Source organism: Homalodisca vitripennis, unplaced genomic scaffold (genome assembly GCF_021130785.1).
Source record: "Homalodisca vitripennis isolate AUS2020 unplaced genomic scaffold, UT_GWSS_2.1 ScUCBcl_2377;HRSCAF=7071, whole genome shotgun sequence".
Taxonomy (NCBI): Eukaryota; Metazoa; Arthropoda; class Insecta; order Hemiptera; family Cicadellidae; genus Homalodisca; species Homalodisca vitripennis.
The window spans coordinates 1-24,497 of record NW_025778505.1 but is presented as its reverse complement, the minus strand read 5'-3'; the positions used below and the strand labels follow the sequence as shown (position 1 = coordinate 24,497).

Sequence of the window (24,497 nt, the reverse complement as noted above, 5' to 3'; positions counted from 1 at the left end):
CAGGGTACAAAGCTGATTTTGGCAAATGCCATATGAATATAACATAGGAAACAATAATGTTCTAAAACCTGAAAAAATAAGTCGGTTGTAGTAAGTCACTAAAGACATTAAGTCTGGAATCGTACAAATACTAACTAGGGATTTTAAAATTACACTTGACCTAAACCTAGATGAAGATTAGCAGAAAACAAGGTATAAACTACTTAAGGGGAGCCAGTCATGACGGCTCCTCCCTTGCTATTTATATGGAGAAATATAACGACACATAGGTACCGTTTAACTAAAAAGTATTAAAGATACAGACTTGAAATTTTTGGTGTGTGATTGTTATTACTTAAGGCATAATTTAATGCTATTTGAGTGATATTGCATAAATTTTTCAAATTATAAAACAAAACTAAACATTGCTTAAAAAATGAATAACCGGTAAAAAAGTTATATATTTTTTTATTATAGCCTATATTGGTTAAAATCTAACAACAATGCATGGCATTACTCATCATAGTATGGAGAATGTATGTACAGAATTTGAAGATGATACGTTGAATAGTATTTGAAATAATGGTTCCTAAGTTTAAAAAGCACAGGTTTCGGGAAATTGAGTTTAAATTCAAAAAATCTAAACACTACTTTTAAAATCCACCAGGACAGTAATCAGCACTTTCAATCTCTTCTAGTTTCTTCTTCAAAAGCTTCCTTCTTACTCTCTTCTTCTTGTTTCCCTTTCTTACTTCTATATTGGCTCTTTTTATCCTTTCGCTATAAATGTTCCGTAAGCCTTCGACCATAACTTTCCGGGTTGAAACCCCAGGAGGACATTAGTTTTGGCTATGAATCCCTCATTGAAGCACATGACAGCATCAGTTGCACCTAATTTAATTACATTTAGTCCTACAAAAACAGTGTTTGGCAATCTGTGCCAAATAACACCATTCAGACTCTCGTTCGGGTTCTGAGTTTTCCTGTGTAAGCACCGTTTCAAAAGATTTGGATTTGACAAATTTCTAAAAACAGGTTTGATCAAATCCATGACAGCATCTGGCAAAGAGTTTTTGTGGCTGTAGGCTTCTCCTTTTTGTTTCTGCTTATTGAACTGACACCATGTTTCGCTATCATTAGGACACAGCTGGTGCTGAGGCTTCTCTTCAGAAAATAATTTATGGTAAAAGGTGGCCCATATCGCTTTTTGCATAGCCTCAACGCTTTCTGTATTTTTCCTAATGGCTAGGCCATAGTATCTTTGCAACTGGTCTATCTCTTCATTTGTTAGTCTTCCTTTTCCTGCCAATAACTTACCATCGTTCAATTTCACGCCTTTATTTTCTTTCTTCAACTTCCGCAATCTGGTGCCTACACGTTTCTGTACGTGTCCAAACACATTCTAACTTATATATACTAACATTATTACTTTATGGCTTTATGATTATTTCACAATGCAGAATATAAACAAACCAATGTAGCCAACCTAAGCAGAAAAATAAATTCCAAAGCGAAACACTATACTATGACAAAACACTCCTAACGCAGGCCAGTCTTAGAGCGAGCTTCAAAATCGAGTGTAAGGGTTTACTAAAAATGTTTTATATCAATAACGAAATATAATAACTATAAAGTGTTATATATATATTCTTAATCTAGAAGAAACATAGAATAAAAAAATATTATTTTTAAAATATCCATTTCTTGATATATTTTCGCGACTGGCTCTCCTTAATATAACCGTAATTAAGATTACACTTTGTTATTTCTAAAGTTTTTGAGAAAGCTATTTGTAATAGGTTAATTGGTTTTTTAGAAGCTAAGATCGTACTTTTTGTAAATCAGCATGGATTCACAAGGGATCCACTTTGTCAGCTATAATCAAATTTCTTAATGGAATAATGAAAGGAATAAGGTGTGTTTCTGGATTTACAAAAAGCTTTTGACTGTGTAAATATAAATATTTTGCTTGATAAATTAGAAAACCATGGAATAAGAGGGATACCTCATGATTTACTGAAATCTTACTTGGTCTGTGGGAAACAGTTTGTCACTATAAAAAATGATCAGGCTGAAGTCACATCTAAAAGAGCAGACATTAAGTGGAGTGTTCCTCAGGGTTCCGTTCTTGGTCCATTGCTATTAATATACGAGGGCTGTTTTTTTTTCAACTTCCGACGTGGTATAAAAATAAAACTAGGGAGAGTAATTAAATAAATTTATTATCAAAAGTTAGGTACATTATTAGTTACTTTTCAACATAATCGCCATTTAAATTGAGGCATTTTTCATACCTGGGTACAAGCTTCTTAATACCTCCTTCATAGAAGTTTGCCGCCAGTGATTTGAGATGGGTTTTCACGGCGTCTCGCAACGCGTCGTCTGTTCGAAGCTCTGCCCTCCTAGCATCTTCTTCAGTTCCGGGAAAAGGTGATAGTCACTCGGCGCTAAGTCAGGACTATACGCCGGATGGTCAAAAAACATCCCATTTAAAACCGTCAAGAAGACGCTTTGTCAAAGCAGCACTGTGAGGACGGGCGTTGTCATGAATGAGCACTACTCCCGATGTGAGCATTCCTCTCCTTTTGTTCTGGATAGCTCTCCGCAAACGTTGTAAAGTACCGCAGTATCCTTCCGCATTGATTGTGGTACCTGGCTCTAAAATCTCAACAAGCAATACACCTTTTTGATCCCAAAACACGGTGGCCATAATCTTTTTGTTGTTGAAAGCTTTTTTGAATTTTTTGGGTTTTTTTGGAGAGTTTGAATGCATCCATTGTTGGGACTGCTGTTTAGTTTCTGGGATGTCGTACAGAACCCATGTCTCATCTTCTGTCACGATTTTGATCAAAAAATCTTCTCCATCAGCTTCATAACGGTTCAGAAAAGACGTTGCTGACGCCATTCGCCCGAGCTTTGTGGTCATCAGACGACATCTTCGGCACCCATCGCGCACAAAGTTTTTTGTAGCCTAACTTGTCAGTTACGATAGAGTATAGGGCTGACCTTGAAATCTCAGGAAAGTGATAGGACAGCTCCGTATTCGTAAACCTTCGATTGCTTCTTACACTTTGGTCAACTCGATCAACGAGGTCATCGTTTGCGACCGACTTCGTCCTTGGCCCCCTTCATCATGAATGTCAACTCGTCCATCTTTAAATTTCCTACACCAATCACGCACTGCACTGTCACTCATAAAGCTTTCACCGTATACTCGTTCCATTCTACGGTGAATTTCTGCTGCAGATAACCCTTCAGCTTGCAAGAAAACGAATGACACTTCTCAACTCACACTTGGCGGGAGATTCTATCATAGTAGCCATGTTTATGTGTCGCTAGATAAATTGGAAATGGCGTCGGCCGTCCGAAAATGAGTGAGGTTGTAGTGGGAGAGGTGCGCAGTCGACTGCCGCACATTGCTGGCCGATACCGCTCGCCCAGCCATCTAGCGGCACGATCGGAAGTTGAAAAAAAAACAGCCCTCGTATATTAATGACATTGGAAATGTAAGTAATCCTAACCAGACAATTTTATATGCAGATGACACATCTATACTATATAAACACAAAAATTTGAAGGATTTAGAAATCATAGCAAATATAAAAATTAATAATATAGTGCAATACTTTAATGAAAACTTTTTAACAGTAAATGCAAATAAATCAACAGTGTAAATTTTACTTCAAATAAATATCTTCCTTTGAAATTCAAATAGCAGTTGACTATTTAGTACTACCAATGTATGATTCTAAAAAATTTCTTGGATTGATTATCGACAAAAATTTAAATTGGAATGACCATATAACTACTCTCTGTTTAAAGTTATCTAAAGCAATATTTATGATGAGAAAACTGTGTGAATTTTGCAACAAAAAAAGCTCTAAAAATGGTATATTATGCATTTTTTTTACTTTCAATTGGTTTATGGTATTGAAATATGGGGAAATACATTTAAAAAGAACATTAATAAAATTTTATTAATACAAAAAAAGCAGTACGTTATATTTCTGGTATTGGCTATGAGGATTCATGTAAACAAAAATTTCAAGAACTTCATATTATGACAGTCCCTTGTTTAGTTGTGTATAAACTGTTGCTTTATATGACTACGTCAAACAACCTAACATATACAAAAATCCACCAATATAACACAAGGGGCGCAAACAATATTGTAACCAAAAAACTGATTTCCAAACAATATTCAATAGCAACATTATCTCTTGGACCAAAATTATGGAACACACTGCCAAATGGATTAAGATCATTGCTATTTGGTATTTTCAAAACACAAATTGGATTTTTCCTTTTGGAACATCCATTTTATGAAGTGGATGAGTTTTTTGGGATTAGTCATGAATTAAATAATTATTGTTGATTTTGGAAATTCTTTTATCTATGTTGTAATTAGTTTTTAATTAATTAATTGATTTGTTTTAATTGATTTTATTTATTTAATATATTACTTCTTTTAAAGATCTGGATGAACTGGAGGATTGCATTGCTCTTAAAATTGAAATGTACAATATTGTGTTTTCAATGTGACAATGTATGTAATCTTTACCAGTAATAAATGAGTATCATTGAAAAGACTCCATTTTGTTTTGATGCTGGCCCAGACAGATGATTACCAAACAAGATTTACTGGAAGAAAGTTTCTCAGAAGACGAGGAGGGGACCACTAAAAGTAATGGCAGAATGATAAGATCACATTCTTGATGTGGACTGTAGATTGAAGACACAAAAAGTAGCACATATTTATTGGGACAAAAAAAAACACAAGACACTCTAAATTAAAGTCAAGGTAAGTTTTGTAGTTATTAAACGCTTTAAAGTTAGTTTAACGAGTTTATCATCTGATGTTTTTTTATAGTTAGAATAGAAGTCGTCTTTATTCCATAAGCATAGAGCTAAGAAATGGTGTCATATAAATTTTACAAACGATAATATTATGTTTACTAAAACTGTAGGTCATTACTAACTTGAAATCTTTAAGATTATAAATGATGTTGTAATTAAAAGTAAATTTATATGTTTTTTGTCTTATTTATTTATAGTGTTCTTGTCAGAAATTCTTCCAGGGTGTAAAATGGGCAGGTAACCAGCCAATCGGTCAGTGCCATATTCAAGATTCAAGATCTTTATTGGTCTTTAAACACATTCAATAGTGCAATAGACTTCGTCAAGTTACTACTAAAACTCTACACTAAAACTAAAACAAACAATTCAGATTCTACCTACTCAATCCAGCCTACCAGTAAATATATTGATCTATATAATTAATAACAACAATAACCAAACAACCAACAGATCTATATAAATTAACAATAATAAATAACTATTAACACATTTAACATGGATAAAATTTTAAAAGTCAACAATATTAAAACTGAATAAATAAATAAATACATTGAGAGACAAAATTTAAAAAATTATTGTTGTGGTATCACAATTTAAGAATTCATCAACACAATAAAATATATTAACTTTTAACCAGCACTTCAAAACTGTTTTAAATTTGACCAAAGATACAGATCTAGCATCTAATGGTAACTTATTAAACAATTTAATTTTCATAAAAACATGACTGCATTTTGTTTTGGTTAATTTAACTGGTAAGAGTTGTAACAAATGTTTTGTTCTAGTAGGATAATCATGAATATCCTGCGTAGTTGTAAATGTTTCAAGTTGTTCCTTGAAATAAACAACTTCAGTGCTTTGCCTGTCCTCGATTGCAGCTCTGGTAGAACGTGGTTGAAGAGCTGCCTCCGGATGTATAATGGTTTTTCTAATACAAAGTTAGGTGATGGTTTGGTAGGTTATAGAGATCTCCATGTCTTGTGTGTGTTGTGATGGTGTATGTGTTTATTTCTTGGTAAATCTTCGCCATCAACATACATTATTACTTCTAGGATCTACAATGAAGCAACTGTAAGAATTCTTAGATCCTTGAAAGCTTCTTTACAGCTCTTTAGGTATTGAAGTCCAGCCAAGACTCTAATAGCTTTTTTTTGCAAAAGCAGTATTATTTCGAGGTGTTTTGCTGAAGTACCACCCCAAACAACTGCACAGAGTGAAAACTTATATGTAAGTGACAAAAAGCATTTTTTTTAATGTTTTAACTTGTAAAAATAATAAACCTTCAAATATAAAATGTAATAAATAATACACAACATGATTTAAGGAATTTAATTTTTTTTTAAAAAGGTTGATCCTCCTTTAAGTTTTCTTTGATGCCCTCGTGGGTGAGAACCTTATCAAACAGAATAAGGTGAAGGTTTGATAAAGACACAGATAAGTTTTAAACCTGCGCTATCTCTAGCTCAGATCCAAAGTCCGATGACCAATCCACATGTAGTAGTTATATACATAATATTAAATTTAGCCAAAATTGCTAAAATCATACAGGAGGGGTAAATAAGGTGAAACAATAACACGTTAAAAGATTAATCAGCTGTTTTAAATTGTTGTATAAAACAGAAATATTGTTTTTATAGTAGCTAAATACTTGTCCAAAATGGTTGTATACTTTTCAATAAAAACTTAGAAATTTAATACTCTTGTATTTACACATGCATTAGTCATATTATGGCAAACACAACATCTATTGAAAATTACACAACCAAAAAGCATTTATTTAAAATTACAATGCTCTAACATTTACGAGTTATAAAAATGTTAAAGATAAATAAATGCACAGTAAAACAAATTAGATTCCTGGTTGTAAAAACGAGTAAAAACTTATTGTATAAGTTAACAGAACTATGTCAAATCAAATAATAATAATAATAAAAACAACCCTCATAACTCTTTGGCACCAATATAATGTCAGCTGTTTTCTGTTATCATCTCGCACTCTTCTATGGCATAATTCTGTAAAGAAAAAGAAAAAGGTAAGAATCCAATATTTTCAATAAAATACTCTTCATACTAATTAACTTTGAAATAACTCTAAGCTATTGTATTTTTAAAGAAGTGGTTATATTAACCCACTGCGGATCAACAACGAAATATCTTGTCATTCAGGAGCTGGATCTAGGGGCACGGTGATGGGCTCAGGTCACAAGAGCGATCTGCTTTTTATTTTACTCCCTAATAGTTCTAAAAGTGTCTAGAGAACTGTTTGAGATCATTTACTAGTTTACTGAAAGTTTTTAACAGTGGTCTTTCTTTAGTTTTCTTAGACACATATATGTGTAAATATTATACAGATTGCAGTTGTATGTAGAAGTTAACCCTTTCCACGCCGTAGACGGATATATTAGAATGGTAGACTTTGACCAAAACACCAAATACAGAGTTATATCCAATATTATAGATTATGTCTCTTGGAGAGTTTTTTAGTTCACAAAAGGCCTTCCAAATGGCCGGTGCACGCACCATGCTTATCGTGGTTGCCAAGGAAGTATTTATAAACGACCTTTACTCAGTGGCAGGGGGAGGGGGATGCCCTTTGTCTAACTCCGATCACCTGCTCGTCAGTTCTGTGTCTCCTACAGAGCCATAACCAAACATATCCTTGGTATGTATTACTGCTTTCTCGGTTGTTTTAAGTGCGCGTCTACTACGTATCTCATTATTATTCTACATCCTGGGGTAGTGCTGTGATTAGTTTGAAATATTTATCTTGTTTTAGAGTGCGACGAGGTGTATTTAATTTAATTTAAATTTATTTAAATAAACAGTTTTGTAAATAGTTCTTTTTTATTTTTACCAATAAACTTAAAGAAAAAAAAAAATGTTTTTAACTTTTCTGGTGGCTGTGGCTGCAGAGGCTTGTTTAAACCTAAACTTTCCAAATTAAAAAGTTTATTTTCACGTTTTATTTGAAGGTGCTTTTTTACAACTATTGTACTTTAACCTTAAGTGATATCAGTTTAATATAATGTCAAGTGAAGGTGCAGATATTTGTGGCAACTGTGATAAAAAATTGCCAAAAGAAGGGGACCATGCTGTCTGCAAAAGCTGCAGTAGAGGATTCCACTTTGGAGACTGTTCTGTCAAGTCTCAAACATGGAAATCCATGAACAAAGTGATGCAAGAGAGTTGGAATTGTCAACAGTGTAGAAAATCTAAGAAAGAGAAATGATTCTGTTTGCTTCTAACCCGACTACGGAAGACTTGTCGAACATAACCTCAAAAGACTCTGTTGAGGTTGGTAGCCTAGGAGTATCAAGAGCTATTTTGGAAAAAGTTAATACGTTGCCTAACATTCAGTCAAGCTTGGATACTATAGAAAAGTCAATTTCATTTCTGTCATCAAAATATGACTTGTTGCTAGATGAAATTAAGGGTCCCTTAGAGAAGAAAACTCTCTTCTGAAAAAGGAGGTTGAATGCCTCAAGAAGAAAGCACAAGACCGTGACCAAGATGTACTAAGACTGGAGAGTGACATCGCCGAATTGGATCAATATGGTCGTCGGTGTAATTTGGAGATCCACGGCCTTGAGTGCAACGGAGAGACTAGGAATGAAGATGTTGCAGAAACGGTCCGTAAACTAGCGGAGTCAATTGAGGTGCCTTACGACAAAAGTATTATTCCACCGTGCTCATCGCCTACAGCACAGGAGGGATGGAAAGCCGCCTACACTGCTCATACAGTTTTTTTCAAAGGAAGACAGAGACACTTGGTTGAAGGCCGGAAAGATAAAGAAAATAAGAGGAGTAATACTTTAATGAAAACCTGTGCCCATTCTACCGTAACCTACTTAGAGACACTAAGGAAAAAGCTAAGTTGCATATGTTTTGCCTTTGTGTGGTGTCAGGGTGGCAAAGTCTTGGTCAGAAAGAGGGGAGGGTGATAGAAATGTCATTGTTGTTAAAAACAGGGAAGATCTAAGAAATTAAGCCCTTAGGGGCTGATTTGAATAAAATAATAATTGATGTTATATTAACGTGAAGACCTGGGCTTACGCACTTCTAAAACTCCTCAAAATTATAGGTTAGTACAGATCTTTATTTATAGGTTAAGCTTATATTTGTTGCATACATCGATAAGTTATTTATTATCTATTGTTTATTCATTCTCTTATATATTTTCGTTGATTATTTTGGAACTGTTTTGTTATGCGTTGTTATTATTGTTGTTTATTTATTTAGTTTAATGGGTTGTTGAATATTTCCAATTTTGCACACATTTTTATGTATTATTATTTATTTGTACCGTTGCCTTGCTTCGTAGTTTATTTTGTTTCTATATATATATAACAGACCTAGGCCTACTTTCATGTTAGTTATAAATGTTTTTAGAAATAGGCTAGAATTTATGTTATTATCAATAGGTTATAGTGTATACATTTTTATTCATTAGAAATGTGGGGCAAAGTAAGTTATTGCATGTATATATTTTTGGTTTTTTGTTGTTGTTGAAGCATCATAAATAACTCAAATTTAGACAACTTTAAGGATGATAGGATGGTTACAGGTAGATATGATGGTTTTAGTGAGTGGTTTACATTTAATTGATAACGGCACTTCTGGAAAGGAGAATCTCACTGTAATGTATGTAAATATTAGGTCTTTAAGGAAGCATTGGGATAGTCTTCAAGTTGAGTTGAAATTTAAACTTGGGTATAAAAATGTTTGATGTTTTAATATTATCTGAAATTTTTTGTAATGAATCAGAAATAAATTTGTTCAGTTTAGATTACATGGATTATAAATTGATTTACAAATTAAGACATAATAAAGTGGGTGGAGGGTTGATGGTTTTTTTACAATTCAAAAAAATTACAATACATTGTCAAGAAATGCTATACCTCATGGCTCATTCCCATTGATGAACCAGCAGTTGAAACCATATTTGTTGCTCTGAGGTGTGCAGATTCTTCAAATATGCTTATAAATACTGTTTATATACCACCAGATGTTGCCCACGCAGACTTATATAGAATTTTGTGACATTTTTCACACCGTCATCTCGAACAATATGAATATTTCTTCTGTGTTTATTGCTGGAGATTTTAATTTGCCAAGGATCGACTGGACCGCATCAACCTCCGAACACTTACTCGCCTTCCGCTCTCAAGATATTGGAGCTTACTTCTTTTCTCGACCCTTGGGCAGATGAATACTATTCCTAATTTACATAGGAAATTTCCTTGATCTAATTTTCACTAACATCCCTTGTCTTGTATCGCACACTGCAGAGAGTTTGGTAGCTGAAGATATAGCCCATCCTGCCCTGACAGCTGTGATTGATCTTCCTGAAATGTCTCGTCGCTCTTGCACTGCTACTTTCATCCCCCAACTTCAGAAAGTGCAACATTGCTAATATTTCTTTGGCCATTGCTAATATCGATGTGCGTTTGGCGGAGGGCCCTGACTTAGCCTTCAGTCGTTTTTGCGAGGAACTTAGAGAAATTATTTTGGACAACACCTGCATGAAAAAGGTTGGATTGTCCAAGTTTTCCCATTTGGTTTTCTAAAGAACTGATAAATTTAATCATCTTAAAAAAGAAACTGCACAGGATCTACAAGACTTCATTGTCATTTGAGGACTACTGGAGGTTCTCTCATACCAGGGCCCAGTGCAAGTTGCTGGCCAAGGATTGTTTTAACAGATACGTTGGGCATATTGAGTATTCTATACCCTCCAATATAAAATCTTTTTGGAGTTATGTGAAGCAAATGCAGAAATCGCATCTATCCCAACTCATCTGACTTTTAATCACACAGTTACTGATGACCCTCATGTCATGTGCAATCTTTTTTGCTGGCTTCTTCGCCTCAACTTTCAATCCCAGGGATGACACAACTTTAGACTTTCATTTTGCTAGCAACTTCAATGTAAATTGCTTCCATGTAAGTGAGGAAAGAGTACGGAAGGAGCTGGAGTCACTTGATGTCAACAAAGGTAATGGTCCTGATCTCATCCCACCTATAGTTCTCAAGAAATGTAGCGTTCAGCTTTCAAAGCCTCTCACCAATTTACTTAACAGACTATTTATGGACGGCATCTTTCCCACAGCACTCAAGTCCAGTTATGTTGTGTGCCGATTCCTTAAACACCAAATGCTACTGATGTCACCAGCTTCAGGCCAGTCGTCATCCAGCCTGCTTTGGCTAAGGTTGTGGAAGGTTTAGTGCTGGAATTGATATCTAATGACATAAAGAGTATCATTGTCCCCCAACAACATGGGTTTGCAAGGGTCGTTCCACCCAGACCAACCTTGTCATCTATAAAGACTATATTCTTTCTGCGTTTTAATCGAAGACATCAAGTGGACAGCATTTATTTAGACCTTTCCAAGGCATTTGACAAGATTAGTCACTCACTTCTGATTTCCAAGCTCGAAGGATATGGTTTCTGTGGACTCTCTCTAGAATGGTTCAAGAGCTATTTAAGTGGACGCTCGCTGAGGGTCAAACTTGGAAACCATTTGTCTGAAGAATTTCCTCCCACCTCAGGTGTCCCACAGGGGTCCAAGCTTGGCCCTATTCTTTTCAACTTGTTTGTCAACGACATCATCAGCCACCTATCATCGGAATATCTCCTCTTCGCAGATGACCTCAAGATATTCAAAGAAATTTACTCGTGATGACTGTCTCAATCTTCAACGTGATCTGAACCTAATTGCTGAGTGGTGCGACGATAATAAGATGGTCATTAACTCAAACCAAAATGTCTTACAATCACCTTCTGTCGTCTGAAAGAATCCTGTTGCTTTCAATTACCACTGTATCCGGGCGACATCAAGCGAGTGACCTCGATAAACGACCTTGGAGTAAGTTTGACTACAAATTTTTGTCACCCGATGCACACATTGATGCGGTATCCTTGAAGGCAAACAAAATGCTAGGATTCATTTTTCGAATGTCTAGAGGGACGTTCGGTGACGAGACACTACTGCTCTTGTATAAGGCTTTAGTTCGGCCTAATCTGGAATATTTGTACTCTTGTTTGGTCCCCTCATTACGCATCTCATATTCACAAACTACAGAGTATTCAAAACAAATTTTGCAGACTTCAAGGAGTCCGGAGAGGTTGCAGCCTATCGGGAGGTCTCTGTCCCCGCACTTGAGCAGGAATTTCTTCTGCCTACGCTGGAGTGCAGAAGGAGAATGTTTGATATTATTTTCCTGCACAAGCTTATCAACGGGGCGATCGATTCACCAGAGCTTCTGAGTAGGATATCCCTCTTGGTGCCTGCTGGAACCAGATCCAGGAATATGTTTTCAACCTGCCACCACTCAAAACAATTACAGCTATCACGGTCCTATTGCTCGACTTCATAGGCGTGGAAACAGCATTCCTTCCGATGGTGATATGTTTTATGACAGCATCGCACACCTTAAAAAGAGACTGCAACAGTAATGAGTGATAGAGTTTTTTTTCCCCTTAATATCAGTTGGAGATGATGTTTGTGATTTTTCACTATTGTAAACATTATTTCACAAATCTTAATACTTATTTTATTATTCCACTGCATAATCACTACTTTCTGTAATTTAATTAGTTGTTATTTATTTTGTTGATGTTATATTATTCCACTGCATAATCACTACTTTCTGTAATTTAATTAGTTGTTATTTATTTTGTTGATGTTATATTTAAGTTGCATGAAAATGTTGTGGAAATTATTGTATATTGGCGGATGCCGTTTGAAATAATAATAAATAAATAAATACACACCAATAAATATTCACACAAACTCTTATGAATCCTTAACACTGGAATTAGAATTTATAAGTAACACAATCCGCAGATAAATTTTGCATCCACACTATTATACAGACCACCAACTTCCAGTACAGGTATACCCATCAATACAACACTGAATGAACTTGAAACAGTATTAACCAGATTAAAATCATATAGCAATTTAATATTTATAGGTGATACCAACATAGACATAAATGATAATATGTATGGCAACACTGCAGTATGAGACTGTTTTGTCGACCTTGGGACTTCAGAGAGGCATATTCTGTAACACTCGAGAAGAAGTGAGAGCGGGTAATTTAACAGCAACATGTCTGGATCATATATATATGAGAAGCAACGCAAACCTAATTCAAACTGGAATCATCTTGTCAAAAATGTCAGACCATTATCCAATCACATTGAAATTAGAATGGGAAAGATGTGAAGAAAGAGTTGAAAAGCATATTTACAAGTACAATGAAGCCCTATTTAAATCTAAATTAAACAAAATTAATTGGAAATTAATTAATCTGAGCAGATACAATTGTGAACATAAATCATAGCTTTGAAGTATTGACAAACAAATTTAATTCTGTTTATAATGATTGTTTAATTAAGAAGGAGGTCAACCTAAAAATCACTAGACCTAAAAGAATGAAAACCTGGATGAATAATTTATTATCTATTTATACTCTGAATAATGTATGTATTATCCCCTTAATGCTATATAAAATGCCAATATTTAAAAATCTGGAGTTATAGAAGCACCACAGCCACACAAAGAGCAATATAACATTTTCTTGAAAAAGCATGAACTATAAACTGATCAAAACAAATAATTAATGAAACTGTAATTTTGTATCTTGCTTTTTTTTAAGTTTCATTACGGACCTCACCGATAAGTCATGTTGACTTGGTGGGGCCATGATTATGTAAAATTATGTGTTACAAAATAAAAATAAAAAAATAAATAAATAAACTTGTCTTGGCGTCATAAGAAAGTTAATGAATTAGTGGCGTGCAAAGGGTTAAAGAACGGGTTTAATTTACTCTCCGCTACATAGCGCTACTGAGATCTATTGTTATCCTCAGCCATTTTTACAACAGTAACAAGTTTTGCATTTTATTATATCAGTTGCATGTATTATTATGTGCTGTTAATAATAATAATATAAACACCAGGCAGTTCAATGCAGCGTGATTTCACCGTTCCGCTGCAGATATACAAATTAATTCAGGTCCAATGGGACATGTGAGGTCAAACAAATTGAACTGCAATGGGTTAAAATCCACTTACAAATAAATTTCAAATTTTAATCTGAATATTATTAACGGAACATTTGACAAACAGTAAAATAATATCCATAAGATTTCAAAATACAACAAGCAAAAGTGATAACTGATTCTGATTTTAATATAAAATAACACGTTTATTTTCCAATTGTTATTTATGGCAAAACAATAGTTGTAGGCTACTATATTATATAAAACACACAACAAGTTTTCTATGCAGAATGTGAAGTCCACACCAAAGCCTAGAAAAAACGTAGAGTGAATTGTAATGCTACAGCATTTATGCTGATTGAGAGAAACTGATACTAAAAGTCCCATTCAATGTCTCAGTTAACATTAACACAATTAAAATCTAGCCGTCTTCAACCAGAATAGCTTATTTTAAAACCTTTTTGCATCATGAAAATATTTAATTTGTAATATTTTTGACCAATTGGGAAATATTTTCTATTAACCTATGAGCCCCAAGTTTTGAGTTTTAGCGTGATATAACAAAAATAAGAGCTTCAAACAATAATATTTCAGTGACAACGTGAGTAATTTACTTGCACAATTTCATCCCAATTGGGCAATATCTTCCTTTGGGTCAAATTATGGTATTTAGAGCTTTAATCAGAAGAAACAAAATTTTGTCTCATATAAGTATGCCTTCAATTACTTTTTTTAGTAAACGATTATTATTATTTAAATAATTCAGTATTACTGATATGTGCTGCTGAAAGATTGTTCTCAACAAAGAAACGGGTCAAAAACTTTTTAAGGAACAAAATGGGGCCTTACTCTCTGTCCACTACGGGAAAATATTAGTTGCCTGGAGCCCCCCCCCCCCTAAAAAAAACCGTTTTCCTGAAAAGCTTACTAAATTATGTTTAATTTGGTTATATTATAAAAATAAACAATTTACCTACTTTATCCTTGTAATTAAATGAAAGATTTTGAATGTCCATATAAATCTTACGCCTCCCATCTTCACAGTATATAGCAAACAAAACTAATGGTAAAACTATAAAATTAATATTTACCAAACTTCTCAACCATTAAAATTTGAACACTTTGAGTGCAGATCCCATAATTTTACAAAATGCCGAAAGTCCCAAAGAATGCGATCACGTAATATTTCAGAATCTATATTTTAGTTTTAGCATATTGCACACAATCACTAATTTTATCTCATAATCGCTTATTACATAAATTGACGTCCATTTTGTAGTTAGTATCACAGTTCTTCACTTGAATGCATAGGCCGTATTAAACCAGCTTGTTTGCAAAGCAGCGGCTCACGACTGGCATTGTTTGTTTATTTTCATCCGTCAAGACGTCCAAATTTTCATAGAAATATGTATATATATTGTGATAAGTTATAAATTTCTGAAAACAGCACAAAATTGGTTTTGAAGCATTAAAAATTTATGTTGAAAGCAAATAATTAAATTAACAAAACAAATTTTTCTGTTCTTTTGTGGGAAAAATTACATATAGTATGTTTGGAGCCTGGTTGTAGTTAAAATAAGCTTTAGAAATGTACATTACCAGGTACCCTAAAACATTGTGAAACTACAGTAAGTTTGTTGTGAGGCGCTTAATAATATTTGTCATTTCAAACCAAAATTCTAAACTGAGAGATTCATTGTTACAACAGAATATATATATATAAAATCCAAGTAGGCATAAACTAAACAAGTGATATGACTTAATTGGAAAAAATAACAGATAAAAAGACTTAAAAAACTAACCTAACAACACTTAAAAAAAATTTACTAAAAATAAATTTCTTTGTTTGGTTATTTTTGATGTGTGATGCTACGGTTGATCATCAGATTTCGAATGCTGCACTAAGCGGAAAGTGTACTGAAGCTAAACTCAACTTTTAAGTACCTATGGTTGATGCTTATATACACACGAAGAAAACAACACATGTGGATGTACTCTTTGGTCAAAATTAATGTTTTACTCGGGCAGACACAACATAGATATTGTAATCAGAACACAAAATTTGAATTTTGGACCATCATAGTATAATTTCTATGCTAAACACAGATAAGAACGTGTAAAATGGTATATTGGTAATTAGAAAACCAAATGTCTATACAAACAAAAGCTTTGTATTTAAGTCATCTTGTTGTAATAAATATGCAGAACAGAAATGCACAAGGTTTACCTTGACATATGAATCAGCTATCCTCTCAAATACTGCCAAAAATTTATCTCCATGGTTTCGAGTCACTTTTTTGTCCTTCTTCTGTGCTGTCCAGGATCTTGGCTACAACTGGATCTTCATCCTATTAAAATAAATATCTCCAAATAATGTAAAAAGTAACTTCCACCATCTCTACTCTTAGGGAAATAAAAATGATCACCATATAAACATATTTAGTCTGTACAAATATACAATTTGTAACTATTTACGTTATATTAGACCTATAATGTTGTTATCTATTTGGTAATTTACTTTCTCATATACCCTTCCACTTCCTTTAGTTTGAAAAAAAAAAACAAATCTTAATATTTTCTATGAGTACATATTTTTGTTATTGTTAAAAAAAATAGCTTTAAGGATAGAGTAGTTTTTGATTCATTAAAGGTAGGCTACATTCAAAATAATACAATTACTTATTTATTAATAAAACTTAAACTTGTGTTAAGAGTGATATTTTGATTAATTCGTATTGTGCTTTTTTTACTCTGAGACTGTGTATGAGATTGTATAACTTTATGAGGAAATAATACTTACATGGAACAAGTTTTTAGGTGGCAAAAATATCCCATACGAATCATAAAAAGGTTGGACAACCGAGAATCTCGTTTTCCTGTTTTCAAAGAATTAAAAATAATGACACTCTCATGTTTGTACATAATATTTATATCTGATAGATGTAAAAGAAAATTTGGATAAGTATAAAATTAGATCTGACATATATAACTATAACAGAAGAAAAAAATAATGTCCTATATTTACTACCTGCTAACTTAAAAAAAACAAATAACAGCATATTTTGCGTGAAGGAAACATTATTCAATCGTCACAATCCGCTCACACTATAATAATAAATTCATAAATTAATAAGTTAATAAATTTTAAAATTGTTTGAATAAATTGTTGAAAAAAAGTTTTCTACAAGGTTAATCACTATCTAGCTACTGAATATAATAAATTTAACTCAATATCTAATTACGGTAATTTTGAATTGAAGGCTAAATTCAGATCAGAGTTTATATTTTTATAAATACTTTATATAATGCATATACACTATTCACATTAACATTAAAATGTATGTATTTGAGCAAAATGTATTTAATTTTAATTATTAAAATATATTTCTGCCCCTATTCAAAGTACACCAGTGACAAAACTCAGAGTGACAAAATTATAAAAAAGTAAAAACTGGTAAATGATTATTTCTTGGGAAAAATTAATGCCAAAATGTCATCTGCCAGATACACTGTAATAGTATGCTATTGCAAATTGCATTTTTTTCATATACCTGAGAAAATTAAATAATATGTAAGCGTTTTCAAGAATAGTTAAAATTTATAAACACGCTATGAACAATTTGTTCGTAAAGAAGTTACATATTCAATAAAAAGTATTTTTAAACAGTTTCTTAAAAGCATCCTAGATAAAAAATGCCTACACATTAATGTACTCCACAAAATTGTTGAAATTATTCCTTCAAAATTCACGTTTATCAACTTAAACTGCCAAAACTGACTGATCATAATGAAACAAAGTACGAAACCAGCTGATGTACTCTAGGAACACAACTCACCAGCTGATCCTGCGAGAGTTGACGGAAGAGTGGGTGTTCGCTGAGATGCTTTACCATCCACTCGTGCAGGTCTTGAACGTCAGTCACTGTGTACACTCTGCCCTGTACAGTCCACATCAAGAGTCAGTAAGTCCATAAAAAGATCTCAAAGTGTAATTTTTCCTGTGAAACTTTTTAAGAGGTAAGTCAACAAAGAGACAAGTTAATTCAAAAATGTTCTACATCTTCACGAAGTATATCTACAAAAAATAATTATGCTTAAGACCATACAATAGAAACCAAAATTTTGTTTTATAAAAAATACATGTATATTTTTTGAAGACTAGAATATTATGCCAAGTATGCAATTAGATTACTTTATAACCTTTAACTCTATGTATAATCAAAATTCTGACATGAACTTTTTTTAAATAATTTTATTATAATACAAAATACATAAGGCCTTGTCTGGCAGTAATGGCACTAGAGATACTATAACAGAGTGATAAAACGTTATTATAATATCGTATGCGTTAATCAGAGCTGCTTTCAAATTCAGAAAGCTTTGATTTTCATATAAATTGACAGAGAGAGAGAGAGCACTTTAAAAGAGATTCCAGATTATACTAACCTTAATATAGTACCAATCGCAGTGAATGATTTATAGCAGATTATTATGATGTATTATTATAATAACAAGATACAGGTAAAAACTTGATTTTCCAATAAATTGGAGTGAAACACTATAAAGAAAATAGGAGAATAGTAATACATTATTATAACAGGTATATAAGCTTTAATAAAATATCAGTTGCAGTGAGTGATTTATAGAAGCATCAACATGAAAACAAAAGCTAACCCACCCCTCTTCAAAACAACTTCGCATAAATGAAAGAACTGTAGAACTAACAATACTGTTATTAGACCAAGATTGAACACAAATAATACAAAAAGCAAACATTGATGATTCATTCTATACTTTTCAGTGTATCCTGAAGCAATCCATGAATACTGTATGCCCAGTAGTTACACAGAGAAGACACTCCAAAAAGCCGTGGTAGGATGCTGAAAATGAAGAGCTCCAGAAAGCTTACTTAGCTGCTTTTAACAAAGAACTACTCAAGCCGTGAGACAGACAAACATGACACAGCAGCTAAGAAAAATACTTACAATCTCAAGCTTAAGGCACCCCGTAGACATCAAAATTCAAAAAAAATTTTGGCAATCATTGATCAGCAGCGTAAGAGAAGAAATTTGTACAACTCCATAGAAAGTCTTAAAATTCAAAACAAAACAATTACTGACTCCTATAAAGTTGCTATCCATTTCATCAACAAACACTTCCCAACCATAGCTGAAATCCCCTCAAGGAACACCAAATTAACACCCCTCCCCCCCCTAAGAAATCATACAATTCAACCAGAGTCACTTGTTAACAAAATTAAGCTAATCAAAACTGACCAATGAGAAGTTAATACTGTCATCGATTCACTTAAACCTAAAACCATCAGCAGGTGAAGATGAAGTCTCAGCCAAACTTATTAAATTGTGTAAAGTAGAACTGATTGAACCATTGGTGAACATAATAAACAAATCTTTAGAACAGGGAATTATTCCCAACAGGCCTAAAAAACATTTTAAATCAAATAGCACCAATACAGTACCAGAAAACATGCATAACTTTCTCCTGGATCATCACTATCTCAGCATACAAAGATGCAGCTTTATTCATCTCACTACCTGACCACTTGAAGAGACTTCCTGTGAATAGAAAAAGGTTGCCACAACCAACTGACATTCATAATGCACAGTGAAGGAGTTCTTGGACTGGAGGAACAATACATCAACACTGTCTTCATGTTTTGTTTTTTGTCAACAAAAGACTGTATGTACACTTTGCTCTATTCTAAATTTGTACTGTGATGTACCGTTTTGTAAAAGATATTATTCTGTTGCCTTTCTCTAAGAAAAGGTTTATATGTATTGTACATCAAATAGTTCTAATCTGTGATTTTTTGTGGCTATTTTTATGATGTCGTTGTTTTTCTTCTAAGATTTTTTATTAACCTTAGAAGTTTTAATTTGTGCTAGCAGACTTTAATCTTTTATGGATGTTTACATACATCTTATTCGTAGCATTTCTATTCATATAACTAATTAGACCCTTAGCTTGTACTCCGATGTATTACATTTTTATCCGTCATCATTTTCCTACCACCCTGTATCACACAATCTAATCCTATCATAATATGGGTTTCAAATATTGCTAGTAACACAGTACAATATCGCATATATATGGAGACCTCACAGTGTCTCAACAGTAGTGAACACCCTATAATGCTGTAAACATGGTATAACAATGCTGTAATTGTCCCTGAAGACCTACGGAAAAATACTATTAAGCAGATGGACTCCATTCTGCCACTCATTCAGTTCAGACTTGGTGCTGAGCTGTTTTCACATATTTTCCTACCTGAACGAGTTTCTCGGCAGCAACCACTTCGCTACAGATGACAAAATGAAAGAAACTGTTAAAATACAGCTTTATCTAGGAGTCTGGTAAAATCTTCCTTTACCTTTTTTTGTAACCTCACAGATGGAAAAAAATATAGAAAGATGTAGGGATTAAACCAAAGGTTTTTAAAAAACTGTGATTGTTTCAACTACCTTGTTTGAATTCTTGCACATATTCAAAGAAGAAATGTGCAAGTGCACAAAAAAAATAAAAAAAGATATGAATTAAATGAGAAGTGTGTGTGTGTGTGTGTGTGTGTTTTGTTTAGAAGTGTTTCTTTCTTTCTTTCATATTGTTATTGCACTGCTGAGGAAGAAATCATAACGCAGTGCTTCCATGAAAAAAATACTGAATATTGGAAAATACCCAGAAAACTCCTAAATTTAATTATTGCTAAACTCAAATTTCAGGCATAGAAACAAGTTTGACTGATAATACAGATTGTTCCAATATTAATAAACTTCCAATATCTCTTCGGCAGGTATTAAGTTTAAAGTAAAAAGATGAGTTGATTTATTACTAAAATTCATCGATTCATGAGGTGGATATGTGTAGTACAATATTAATAGTTTATTTCACATTCAACAACTTTCATACCCATGCTGTGCATTGCAATAGACTTAGACAGAAGGAATGTCATCTACATATAATATCTTCTCCAGCCAACTGTGGCTTAAAATGTACCATGTTAAGTTAAATAAACTTACGATATAGAAACCAGGCTTAATACGACATTGCAAACACTTACACCTTCGGCCAAAACATAGGCGTACTCAGCGAGCAAGGTCGTGTTGATAATCCTCCACTTGTGTTTCGCCTTTTTGAAATGTGGGTCAGGATAGAGGAAAAACATTTTCTTCAACTGCAACAAAAACAACTTTACAATCCAATTTATTGTAATAAAACTGTTATGTAAGGCATTTTCTAGATTGTATTTTCTACATTATGGTACGTTCAACACATTTTATAGGTACTTAATGCCGGAAAAGAAAACTTTTCATGGGTACAATACAGAGATGGAGCAGGAGAGATATTATTGATGTGATCAAACAAACAATTATACAAATATACATCATAAACGAAAAAAAAAATGTTTTTGTTGAGCCAATTTCTTAATTCACTGGCTGGCAATGCTGTAGTACTTCATGCTAATAAATATTCTAGATAGACCCATCTTTTTGGATAGACTCAACTTCGACAAAGCCACGAGCAGTGATATGCATAAATTGTCAAGATAGTGTTGGACAAGATATTCTGTAATGTTAAAAGCTATTATAATACAATTCAAAAACAGTCCATTTGTAAAAAAACTTGCAACACATCATCTCATATTAACTGTATCGCTCAACCAATGTTAATAGATTGGGAATAATCAAATTATGGCACACTATATTGCATTGGCTTGTTGCTATATTGCAGACAACTCCGTTATACACAAGTAGCCGGATAGAACAGGTTCATCATTCTAGTGCTTTACTTTCAACTTTTAGCTCAGGATTTGTTTGCTTTTTGTAAACCAAGTCAGTTAATTCTACACAAGAATAATCAGGACCGGTTTATTTCAGGATCTACTAATATACAAGTAGCATACTGTTCAGGAAATGCGCTTTGATACTGTGTGCTTAATGGAAGAAGGAGTGATGGTAATGGAAAATTGTCTTTGTAGTTGTCGCCCAACTCGGTACGACCTGGAAGTACCATGGAAGTTATTAAACTAGTTTTCTACACCATAAACTGAAAAAAAATATTGTATATATCACTAAAATATCCGGAAATTGTAAAGTACAACAAAGTTTCTACTAACAAAAAATATCTTATTGATTGATTTCAATAGAATTAAGCTTCTAGTGACAATCACGTTTTCAGTGCACTACCAACAGGCCCTACATAGTATAATATTAACCCAACACCAAGTCAATTCACTTTTGAAATTCAATTTAATTGCATTCTTCTTAAAGAAAAACGTATTCACACGTTGTGTTATTTCATTACTAAAACACCTTCTTAATCAGCACTTCTTGTGTTAAGTCCTTTACACGTGTCATGTTGTATTGTCTTTTATTTACATAAACTCTTTACAAGCTGCATTTATTTAAAAGATAAGCAACAGTGTTGAAAATTAAATTAACACATTCACTGTTGCAGGCCACAATAATGGTAGAGATGACACTTTACTATCAAACATTGAGTCACTTGGTAGATAAAATGTTAAGATGATAGATAAATTTAATTCTTAAGGCCTCAGACACATCTAAACATGTCTGTTCCCCAAACCTATTGATATGAATTTTAACAATTTAAAATAATATTCAATAAATTTTATACACAGGCTATTCAGAAAGTAAGGAACGTTTTCAAATTTAAAAAAAAACCAAGTACAACAAAAATATTTTATTTTATACATGTGAAAGAGGGACTAAAATACTATTTTTCTACATAATCACCATACAAATTCAGATACTTATCATAGCAGTGGACATGCTTTGAAATTCCTGTGTCATATAATTCTGCCACCTGTGATCTCAGCCACTCAGTGATGCGTATCTGGAGCTCATCATTATCAAAATGCTGCGTTGCTAGACAGGTCTTCATTCTCGGGAACAAATGAAAATCACTTGGAGCAAAATTAGGACTGTAAGGGGATGAGGAAAAACTATCCAGTTGAACGAGTTAAAGAGTTCTTGTGTACGGTTTGCCATGTGAGGTCAGGCATTGTGATGTAAAAGCAAAATTTTTGAATGAAAATTTTCCTTAGCGCTTGTTTTGGACAGCTCTCCTAAGGTTTTGCAATGTTTGGCAGTACCGGTTCAGAGTTTATTGTTGTACCATGCTTGAGAAAATCAATAAGAATTACTGAATCTCCCAGAACACTGTTGCCATGATCTTCCTTGCCGACAAAGTTTGCAGAAGTTTCCTTGGTTTTTTTAGGGGAACTTGCATGCCCCTACTCCATGGACTGTTATTTTGTATCACAGTTCACATGTTTCACCCAGGTTTCGTCTCCTGTTCTGATTCATCCAGCAGTGCATCATCATGACTGTGGTAGTAGGCCTCCAAAAAACATCAAAGTTGCCCCCATTTGTTGTTCTTTATAGTGATCTGTAAGCATTTCGGCACCCATCTTGTACAAAACTTGTGGCAGCCAGTTTCTGTGAAACAATTTCAAACAATAAAGTCCGTGAAACTTGTGGAAAACAAAGAGAAAGCTCAGTTATTGTGAAATGTCAGTCACAATGCTCAGACATCTGCTCTTACCTAGATCATGAACGTTTTTTCTGCCATTTTCAAACTGAATGCACCACTTTTTGACAGAACTTTCAGTCATTACGTTGTTCCCATACACTTCACACAGTTCCTAATGAATTTCTATTGGTTTTAAGTCTTTTCCCAACAAAAAACTAATCCCAGACTGCACTTTACAATGGGTGGGATTATCGATTGCAACACACATTTCAGATTTAAATATAAAAAAAAACTGGCAGCACGGAGATGTTCCCGTAGTTACGGCTGAATGCTGACTAAGGTGCCGAGTATGAGCACACCAATATATAAGTGATTGGAGAACGCCTGGTAGCATCAGGTGAGGAAAAACGTTCCTTATTTTCTGAATAGCCCTCATATAAACTAAGGACTATAATAATATCGTTTTAAAACTTTCATTATTTCCAACGACTTTATGCATGCAAGAAAAATATGATGCAATAAATTAAAATTGTAACAGAATTAACAAACCTGTCCTTTGTGAAAATAATTGGGCAGGTACTTCATTGCGTTTGTGCGAACACAAGCAATATTCTGGTACTGCCCCTCGTGTTGCGATCTCAGGGCAGCGATACGGTCCATCACATAGTCTGATACCTTCACCCTGATCTCCATACCCAACATCAGTGTATCCGGAAACATCGGAGACAGAGTTACTGCAAGTTGCAAACAAGAGATTGATAATTAACTTTTAAATTATATATATATACAATAGACACATAGCATAGTTATTGATCTGCTACTAAAGACCAAAATGTATTTCATTTATTGACCCCCTTCAACGGAAGCATTAATTCATTTTGAATTTGGTATGTTTTGCACTGGTGAATGTTTCCCATTGGTGATCAAACAAGTGACAAAATCACAAGCTATTGGTGCACAGCCATGACCACAAGTAGAGGGATGATTACATGCCAAAGGAGGATACCATTACCCATGGTAGGGAACCATTACCAATAGGAATGGTATGGGAACTCATCAGTCAGGTGTGTTAGAAACAGTTTGAAAATACTAAAAGTAGAGGGATTTTTGGAAGCAATGACTTCTGTTTTAGAATTTT

General features: G+C 33.6%; 1 protein-coding gene across 2 annotated transcripts; it reads right to left on the bottom strand.

The window, feature by feature from the left end:
* Positions 1 to 6,670: 6,670 nt before the first annotated feature.
* LOC124372002 (tRNA (guanine-N(7)-)-methyltransferase-like) lies at positions 6,671 to 24,094 on the bottom strand. Of its 2 annotated transcripts, XM_046830375.1 has the most exons (5): positions 23,909 to 24,094; positions 20,925 to 21,038; positions 17,683 to 17,784; positions 16,074 to 16,194; positions 6,671 to 6,849 (listed from the first exon to the last, which is right to left on the bottom strand). In XM_046830375.1, the coding sequence occupies exons 1-4, from the start codon at positions 24,077 to 24,079 to the stop codon at positions 16,117 to 16,119; spliced, it is 465 nt and encodes a 154-aa protein (XP_046686331.1). In that variant the 5' UTR covers positions 24,080 to 24,094; the 3' UTR covers positions 6,671 to 6,849; positions 16,074 to 16,116. The 2 variants fall into 2 exon arrangements, with proteins under 2 accessions (XP_046686331.1, XP_046686332.1); XM_046830376.1 differs by lacking the exons at positions 6,671 to 6,849; positions 16,074 to 16,194 and adding an exon at positions 16,647 to 16,722.
* Between the last annotated feature and the right edge of the window lie 403 nt (positions 24,095 to 24,497).